Source organism: Neophocaena asiaeorientalis, unplaced genomic scaffold (assembly GCF_003031525.2).
Source record: "Neophocaena asiaeorientalis asiaeorientalis breed wild unplaced genomic scaffold, Neophocaena_asiaeorientalis_V1.1 scaffold540, whole genome shotgun sequence".
Taxonomy (NCBI): Eukaryota; Metazoa; Chordata; class Mammalia; order Artiodactyla; family Phocoenidae; genus Neophocaena; species Neophocaena asiaeorientalis.
In genome coordinates this window covers 5,308,423-5,317,305 of record NW_020172141.1, presented here as the reverse complement: position 1 = coordinate 5,317,305, position 8,883 = coordinate 5,308,423, and the positions used below count along the sequence as shown (strand labels likewise).

General features: G+C 65.2%; 1 protein-coding gene across 1 annotated transcript in view; it reads left to right on the top strand.

Moving 5' to 3' along the window:
* The window catches only part of MYO15A (myosin XVA), a 48,750-nt gene that overhangs the window by 2,190 nt on the left and 37,677 nt on the right, over nt 1-8,883 (top strand). The window contains 9 exon segments of the mRNA XM_024752798.1: nt 35-906; nt 2,871-2,953; nt 3,486-3,549; nt 4,125-4,234; nt 4,570-4,644; nt 4,772-4,862; nt 8,438-8,443; nt 8,568-8,671; nt 8,750-8,813. Of these exon segments, the coding sequence (XP_024608566.1) occupies nt 35-906; nt 2,871-2,953; nt 3,486-3,549; nt 4,125-4,234; nt 4,570-4,644; nt 4,772-4,862; nt 8,438-8,443; nt 8,568-8,671; nt 8,750-8,813 (1,469 nt within the window).

Below are 8,883 nucleotides of genomic sequence, written 5' to 3'. Positions count from 1 at the left end.
GCCGCTGCCGCTGCCCCCGCGCCTGAGCGCCAAGAGAGCCAGCGCGAGCCCGAGGACTCGGAGACGCTCTGGACAGTGCCCCCGCTGGCCCCCAGCTGGGACGTGGACATGCCTGACACCCAGCGGCCACCCTCGCCCTGGCCGGGAGGCCCAGGCAGCCTCCGTGGCTTCTCCAGGCAAGCCGCTGTACCCCCAAACCCCTTCCTCCAGCACGTAGGCCCAGGGCTGTCCCCTGCTGCCCAGCCTGAAGATCCAGCCTCTGACTCAACCGGTATCCTCCTGGGTCGACATCACGACCCAGGGCCTGGACAGCTGACCAAATCGGCCAGCCCGAGCCTCAAGAAGCCTGAAGAAGAGGCCTGTCCGGCGGACCCCCAGCCACCAGCAGAGCCTGAACCCCCGACCCTGACACCCCCCAAGGATTCCCCCTCAGAGCGGAAAGCACTGAGGCCCAGCTTCTCCTACCCGCTGGCCGCCTCTGACCAGATGAGGGCCACATGGCCACCATGGCGCCGCTGGGGGACGCTGCCCAGGGCCCCAGCCCCCTTGGCGCCCTCTGGGGCCCCGGGACCCCTGCCCAAGGCGGGTGAATGGCTCCAGGCAAGCCCTGGGCGTTTTGCTGTGGTCATGCCTCGTGTGCAGAAGCTGAGCTCTTTCCAGCGAGCTTGTCCCGCTACCCTGCAGCCTCCCATCCAGGAGCCAGAGCCCCAGCCCAGGCTGAGAACCTGGAGTCTGCTCTGGTCCCGCCTGTGGCTGCCGGCGGAGGCCCATCAACCCTGCACACGAGTACACGCTCGCCCCCCGTCCTGCCGCCTGGGCCCTGGAGCTGCCGGCCTGCCCCCTGGGGGCCCCGGGGAAAAGGTCGGCCCCGGGGAAAAGGTCGGCCCCAAAGGCCGGTGGAACAAGGTATGGGGGCACAGGTTAGAGGGAGGGCTTATGGTTCCATCCTGGGAAACGGGGCAGGAGACAGTCTCGGGACCTTGGCGAACTGCTGCCTGCTTGGGCCTCAGTCTTCCCATCTGTAGCTTGGGGAGAACAGCCTCCCAGAGCTTCTGGGGGATTGAACAAGGGGATGCCCGGCACAGGCAGGCAGAGGACAGAGATGCCAGAAACTGCCCCCAGGCACTTGGAGAAAGGGATCTTGTCCCAGTCTGGGCTCCAAGCAGTCCTGTCCTCGTCCGATCTGGATGGCATGTCCACTCAGAGCCCCCCGCAGGGATCTTGGCTCCGTACGAAACTGCAGACCCTGCCTACCCACCCTGGCCCATCCCCGCGTTCACGTTCATGCTGTTCCTTCTGCCTGCTGCTGACCCTCCCCCAAACTGGGTCTTCTGCCTCTTTGGGGCTCCTGCCTAAGGGCAGTCCCCCGGGCTGCAGGGTTCTGGACTGTCCAAAGGTGAGGGCTCAGGAACCAACCTTCCAGTTTCTTTACTGCACAGTGGGGAAGCCAAGACCCAGAAGGTCCCACAGTGGATCACGGCTGAGCCGGGAGCCTGTCTGGGCCCCTGCAGGGTGTGGGGCAGGCAGCCCTTCTGAGGGGTGCCAAGCCCGTGCCTGGCTGCCACGCTCGCGGCGGAACACGAGCCCGGTGCTGGGTGGCCCTCAGCGGAGGGGGGTGGTCACCGGAGCCTCCCCCGGGACGCCTGGGGTGGGCGGGGCACGCAGGGGTGGCGGGCGTTTCTCAGCCTCTGCAGACGGTGCCCCGTGGAGCCGGCAGCCAACGGGCCCATCAATGGCGACCGGGGCGCCCTGGCTGCTGGGGGGGCCCTGGCCCCAACGGCGGGTGCCCCGGGCTGTGTGGGCCGCAGCGCTGCAGGAGCGGGGCGCCAAGCGCCCGGGGGTGAGGGGCAAGGATGCGTGGGCCCTCCTCACCCTGGAATACGTGAGTGGCTGAATTATTCAGGGTTTGCGGCCACTGGCGCACATGGGCAGGCGGGTGGGCGGGAGGCCAGGGCCTCTGGGGTGATACCGGCTGTGCCCTACTTAGCACACGGGCTGCCTCCTGGTGTCCCCTTTCCTCTCCGCTCAGGGAGGGGTGTAGGCTGGACCCGAGAGGCAGGACAGGCGGGCTTACGAGTGTGCTCGCAGTCACACGGGTCACGTGCGGGCCTGGGACGTGTGCTCGGGCGCTCCACAGCTCAACGAGGAGAGCATGTGAGTGCGTGCGCCACGGCCCGGGCAGGCGTGGTATCTGCGGGGTCAAGTGTACACACTACCAGGGCACAGTAGTGGGCCTGCAGCCCACAGGGGGCATCGGGACTTTCGTCTCGAGACCACCAGGTGCGGGGACACCTGTCACATGAGGACCTGTCCGAGGGACGTTGAGAGCACATGCCCACACTTGTGTGTGCCTCCAGGCAGGGACCGCAGGCCAGCAGGCACGTCCACAAGCCCCGTGCGAGACCACGGGTGGGCGTGGGGGCACCTGGGCCGCAGGCACCGTTGCCTGTGGGTCTGTGCGTGTGGGTCTGCGTTTGCCCTGCGCGGGGTGCGGCGCCACACGCGAAAGTCCCGGTCCTTCTGGAGGCCCCAGGCACCAGATGCGGATGTTCTCCTAGTTGTCACATAGGCAGACCTGGGGTTCAACCTGGGAGAACGTGAGGTGGGAGGCCTTCTGGCCAGGCAGAGGGAGCAGTGCCCCTGTGCGTGTGCTCAGCCCCTGGCAGGACCCTCGGGAAGACGGGCAGCGCTGAGGCCGGCCGTGTCCCTGGGAATTAAGCATTGTGTTCCAAGGCAGACAGCCCATAGGACCCGGCCGGCCCGGCCTCAGGGCTCCCTCCTCCACACGGCAGTGGGTCCTGGCCATGTCCAAGCCGGGAGGCCACGCGCAGGCACCCTCTGGCTGGCTGACCACAGGTTGTCTTCCCCAGATGCACTCCATCCGCAACCTGCCGTCCACACGGTTACGCGAGCAGCGCCGGGAGGACGGCGTGGAGGACATGACGCAGCTGGAGTGAGTGGGGGTGGCGGGTCGGTGAGTGGTCACCGCCTCCCACCGGGGTGCCCCTCACCTCCTGGAACATTTTCAGAGCCTGCTTCCTCCCCTGTTAGGCGAGGCTCAGGCAGTGTCAAAAAGGCCCAGTAATTCAGATGGGCGCTTATTAGCTGGGACCTGGGCAAACACTCAGCCTCTCTGCCTCAGTGTGTCGCCCACAGGATGCTGTGGGGTGGCTTTTGGTGTGAGGGTGCTGGCACGTTGGAGGTGCCTCAGACGTGAGGGTCGTGCCGGTCAATGTCATTATCCAATCCCAGTGACAGCCTTCACGTTTGCTACCTGAGAGCATCCCCCACCCCAGCGAGGTGGGAACAGTGATTGTCATACCCATTGGATGGATAGAAAAACAGGCACAGAGAGATTAAGTAATTTGCTCGAGGCCTCACAGTTGGTTGGTGTCAGAGACGGGACTTGAACGCAGGCTTTTCTGACCAAGGCCCTACCCTGAGGGGAAGGTGGGCCCTGACTGCCTCTCTCCATCTCCTCGCAGAGACCTCCAGGAGACCACCGTGCTGGCTAACCTCAAGACCAGATTTGAACGGAACCTCATCTACGTAAGGCCTGAGGCTGAGGGCAGCTGTCTCCCTGCCTCCTGGGGCTGCAGTGGGAAGCGTGGATTTCCCCTGCTCGCCCCAGACTTGTGGCATCTGGTTTGAACTCTGAAGTTTCTACTATTTGAGCACAGCATTCAAGAGCTGGGAGCGCTATAATCCAAAGTCCTAAAACATAGAGGCATAGAGGCCTGGAGACAGGGAACCCAGAAGCGTGTGACCCCCACGAGGGGCCTGATGGGTAACGCTTCCAGAGTCCTGGGAGCCATACACCTGGGGCCCGGGGGTGGGGGGACGGTCAGGGCCGGGCCCCAACTATGAACGAAGGAAGCAGGCACGCTTGTGGGGTCGTGGCTGTGGGGCTTTGCGTGCTCCACCCTCCTCCCAGCCTCAGCCTGGTTCAGTGCCTGACACTCCACAACCAATGCGCACGACCCACCAAGCTGTCTGGGGGCCCAGGGTGCAGACACCAGGGCCAGGCAGCCAGACGTCTGTCCCCATGAGACAGGGATCCCGGCTCCCAGGAGTGGGGGAGGGAGGGACACAGACGGTCCCTGAGGCCACCGTCTGCCCGGCAGACGTACATCGGCAGCATCCTGGTGTCGGTGAACCCGTACCGGATGTTTGGGATCTACGGGCTGGAGCAGGTGCAGCAGTACAGAGGGCGGGCCCTGGCCGAGAATTCCCCGTGAGTGTCTTCAGGGCTGGGGGAGGGGGCCTCCCCGGGGTCTCCTGGGTTCCTGTCTGAGCTTGGCAAGTCCCTGGTTGCCCCTCAGCCGTGGGTGGTGGGTGGCGGTGGGGAGCCCGGCAGCCTCTCCCTGAGCCTGGCCACAGCCCGCTGTGGGCTGGAGGCCACTGTGGCTCAGACCTGGGTGGGGAGCCTTGCGGGGAGCATTTCCCGAGGGTGGGGTGTGGCAGGATTGGCTGCTCGGCTAGGCAGAGGTGTCCCCCTGCCCATCCCCTGGGAGGTTTGGGAGCCCCAGCAGGGCCTGGCCCAGGAACGCCTGTGGCCTGTCTCTCCAGGCACCTCTTTGCAATTGCAAATCTCGCCTTCGCCAAAATGCTCGATGCCAAACAGAACCAGTGCATAATCATCAGGTGGGCAGCGGAGGGGCTGGGGGCCGGCCTGCCTGCCCGTGTCTTCCTGTGTCACGGCGGGGTCAGGGGAGCGCCCAGAAGAGGCCGTGAACAGGCTGGAGCTCACTCTGCCCCTCTGGCCGGTCAGCGGAGAGAGCGGCTCTGGAAAAACTGAGGCCACGAAGCTGATTCTGCGCTACCTGGCGGCCATGAACCAGAAACGGGGCGTCACACGGCAGGTGCGTCTGTCCCCCCAGGACCCTTAGCCCAGCGCCCCCTCGTGCTCCTCGAGACGCAAGACTCTGTGGCCCCACTTGGAGGATGGGCGGCCGAGCCCAGGGCTGCACAGAGAGGCCTCGTAGGACTTGGGGCCCTTGCTGCCTCCCCTCCCGGGAGTTCTCTCCTGCTTGCCTTCCCCTGCAGCTCTGCGTTCCAGCCCCCTGGGGCGGCCCCAGCAGAGGCCACATGGGCAGGGGGCGTCGTCCACTCCTCCCGCCTGGCCTCACATTCATGGTTGTGAAAGAGGCAGCACAGGCCCGAATGTGTGTGATGGCCAGTGTAGGGTCAGGAGAGGCTGGGGCACTGAGAAGGCCTGGCTGGGGCCTGCAGCATTGGAGGTTTGCCTAGAGAGCTGAGTTCTCTGAACCCAAGAACGTCAGAACCTCCGTAACGGTTTCCCGAGGACCTGCTATGTCCCAGGCCCAGGCTAGGCTCTGGGGAGCAGGCAGCAGCAACACAGCCTGATAAATGTTCCCATCTTGTGGGAATTTTGTTCTCGTGTAGGAAACAGAAAGGAAAATAGGCAGGTAAATTCTGTGTATGTGAAAGGGGTAAGTTGTAGGGAAGCATGGCGGGAGGATGGGGCATGTTGGGGACTGCGATTTCAGGCGTGGGGGTCAGGGCAGGTCCTGCTGAGAAGGCAAGGCAGTGGGGCCTGCAGACATCTGGGGAAGAGCAGGTGCAAAGGCCCTGGGGTCCAGCAGGTGTGGTGTGCTGGGTCGGCAGGGGGGCAGCGTGTGGTCCAGGCGAGGGAGGATGGTGGCTCAAACCAGAGAGGTGACAGTGGTGTTGGTGAGCACAGCTGGCCTGGGTGCGGTTCCAGGACTTGGTGAGGGACCCGACGGGGCTGTAAGAGGGGACGCCCAAGCTGGCCGCAGGCATTCGGCCTGAGTCACAAGAGCAGCCAGCAGCTGAGGGGCAGGATATGGAGAGAGGACGCAGGTGCCCTTGAGGGTCTGCGGGGCATCCACGCGCAGGTGGCGGGAGACGGTAGATGTGCCAGGAGCCTGGAGCTCAGGGGAGGTGGGGCAGAGACTGAGGCCCGCCAGCTCAGACTACAGAACGTGAAGCTCAGGCTCTGGCCCACCCCTCCAGAGGTTTGCAGTGGCCACAGTGTCCTAGCTGGTGGCGACCTCTGCAGGTGATCTGGGGGCACTGGGCAGGGGCTGCTGGGCCCTCGGTGAGGAGGGGGTCAGCCCAGGCTTTGTGGTCAGGAGAGGTCACTTCCTGGCAGGCCACTTCTGATGCCGACCTTGGCCTGCCAGCCCCTCCCATCCCAGCCTGGGTCTCCTGGAGGCCAACCAGATCATCCCTTTGCTCCAGGCCGGGGGTCAGGCCTCTAAGAGTGGACTCCTGGGAGGACTGGCTGCGTAGGCAGGCAGCCGTGTGCGTCAGGCACCCCCTGTGTGCGGGGAACATTCCGCTCTGTCAGCACCAGAGCCTTGCGGCAGCCCTGGGAGCTGGAAGACTGAGGCCTGGGAGGGTAGTGACTTGCCCAGTGTCCCAGAGTGATGGGGTGGAGGGGCTGGGGTCTGAGGTTCGTGGCGGGGGGCTGTCTTGGCAGGGTTCGGGGAGGATGGCGGAGGCGCGGGACGTGGCTGGGTCTGAGGGGTTGGGCCGGGCAGAGAGGAGCTGTGAAGATGTGCCTGCTGGCTGGGGTGACCGTGGACTCACCTCCTGGCCGCTGTTGAGCCGCTCCTGCAGTCGGACGGTCTGGGTCTAGGGTCAGTTTCAGGCAAGGCTGGGTCCAGGGTCTTAGACGACGTCCCTTGTCTCGGCCCCACCCTCCCGCACGTTCGGACATCACGCTCATCTGTCTCCTGTGGTCACCACGATGATGCCACAGCACCACGGCCCACACTGCCCACCGGGCCAGGAAGTCTCAGGGCTCCCTCCTGTTGGACTGGTTTTGGCCACGCGTCCTCACTGGACCCAGGCGTGCCTTGATCAGCCGAGGTCTGGGCCACAGGCTCCATCTCTGGGCTGGGAACGAGACAAGGGTTCCCTGGGGTAGGGGCTCGGGGTGGCTGAATGCTGCTCAGCCCGGGGCACAGGCACCGGCGCACCCGCGGGTTGGGCTGCACGGCCCCACGGGGCCAGGTGTTCCCACCCCTGGCTGTGTGCCCTGCCCTGTGCTGGGCACTAGAGGAGAGAACCCACCCCCAGGTGCCCACAAGGGACACCCAGGCTAAGGGACAGGTGGACCCTGACTCCCTAAGCACCCCCAGGCCGGCCCCCAGGCCTCTCTGGGCTTTAGTCCACTCCTCTGTACGGTGGGCACAGTATTTCTGGGACTGAGCGATACTGTGGGTGAGCAGGTGGAGGGAACTGGCATCGTCCCCAAGGTACAGTGTATCATTTCTGTGCACGCCGGGCCCCCTACTTCTCCCCTAAGAGTTTATCCTGAGGAAATGACGCAGTCCGAGAGAGCACTGCTTACATCGCTGAGCACATGGGCTGCGGTGCTCTGGGCCCTCGCTCTTTCCGACCCTGGCGTCCCGAGCGCGCTGCCTCCCCTCTCCTGGCCTCAGTTTCCTGATCTGTGAGCAAGAGCGATATGAGCCCCGATCTCGGAGGATTGTTAACGATGCTGTGAACTGGGGCAAGAGGCCTGGCACGCGGTAGGTGCCTAGTAAGTGGGTGCTGTGATCAGCTACAGCACCCTGGCGGCTCTGCTCTCATAGAATGCCATCCCCCATTTCATCCATTTAGCAGATTTTTTTTTTTTTGTATGTTTTGGCCGCATAGTGCGGCACGTGGGGATCTTAGTTCCCCAGCCAGGGATGGAACCCGCACCCCCTGCAGTGGAAGCGCGGAGTCCTAACCGCTGGCCCACCAGGGAGGTTCCCCCACCCCCACCCCCGCCGCCAGCAGGTGTTTGTTGAGAGCCTCCTACTGCCAGGTCCTGTGTGGGTGGCTGAACACCAGGCTTGCGCTCACAGAGTCCTGCCTGTTGGGTTGACGCTCTAGCGAGAGACATGGACGTACGAAGGGCTGAGGGCTGCAGGGGGGCAGAGCGCCAGTGCCCAGAGGCTGGCGCGGGCACAGTCAGGGGACTGCAGTGCTGGGCAGAGTGGGGAGGGGACAGGAGATGGGGCTGGGCCGTGCAGGGCCTGGAGCCCAAGGGGTGGGAGCCGGGGGTGGGGGACGGGACCTCCCGAGGGTTGCGGAGGACCCCTGGAGGGAGCCAGGAGGGGCAGGTAGGAGGCCTTTCCAGGAGACTGGGTGGTTCATGGCCGGTGGTGGCTGGGGAGGGGGGCAAGAACACCCCCAGAGCCCTTTGGCAGGAAGGCCCAGCAGACCCCCCACACAGGGGACCATGCCGTGGTCCCCGAGCCCAGACACCTGGGGCTCTGAGGCTCCGGGGTTTGCTCTCAGCTGGCGGCTCTCCTGCCTGCGGGCCGGGCCGGGAGGGCTCGGCCACTCCCTCCGCGGTCGGAGGCCCCCGGCGTCCTGGGGGGAGCCGGTCGGTCCCGCGGGTGACCCGCTTCTGTTCTTGTCCCGCCCTCCTCCCCTGTGCTGGCGGCTCCTGAAGATAAAGGTATTGGGGGTGCGTGTGCGCATGCTTGTGCGGTGTGGGGCGGGCAGCATGGGGTGAGCGGTGGGGGAGCTGGGGAGGCCGCCGCGGGCTCCCCGCAATGCCCGAGTCTTCCTCTGGCGCCCAGATCCTGGAGGCCACACCCCTCCTGGAGTCCTTCGGTAACGCCAAAACTGTCAGGAATGACAACTCCAGCCGCTTTGGGAAGTTTGTGGAGATCTTTCTGGAAGGGTGAGTGGGCCGCGGCGGAGCCCCCCTGGGGCCTTGCGTGCACGGTGCCCAGCGTAGCTGACTCTGCTCCCTCTCCAGGAGCGTGATTTCTGGTGCCATAACCTCGCAGTACCTGCTCGAGAAATCCAGGATCGTGTTTCAGGTGTGTCAGGGTGGGGTCGAGGCTCGGGCTGTGTGTGTGTGTGTGTGTGTGTGTGTGCGCGCGCGCGCGC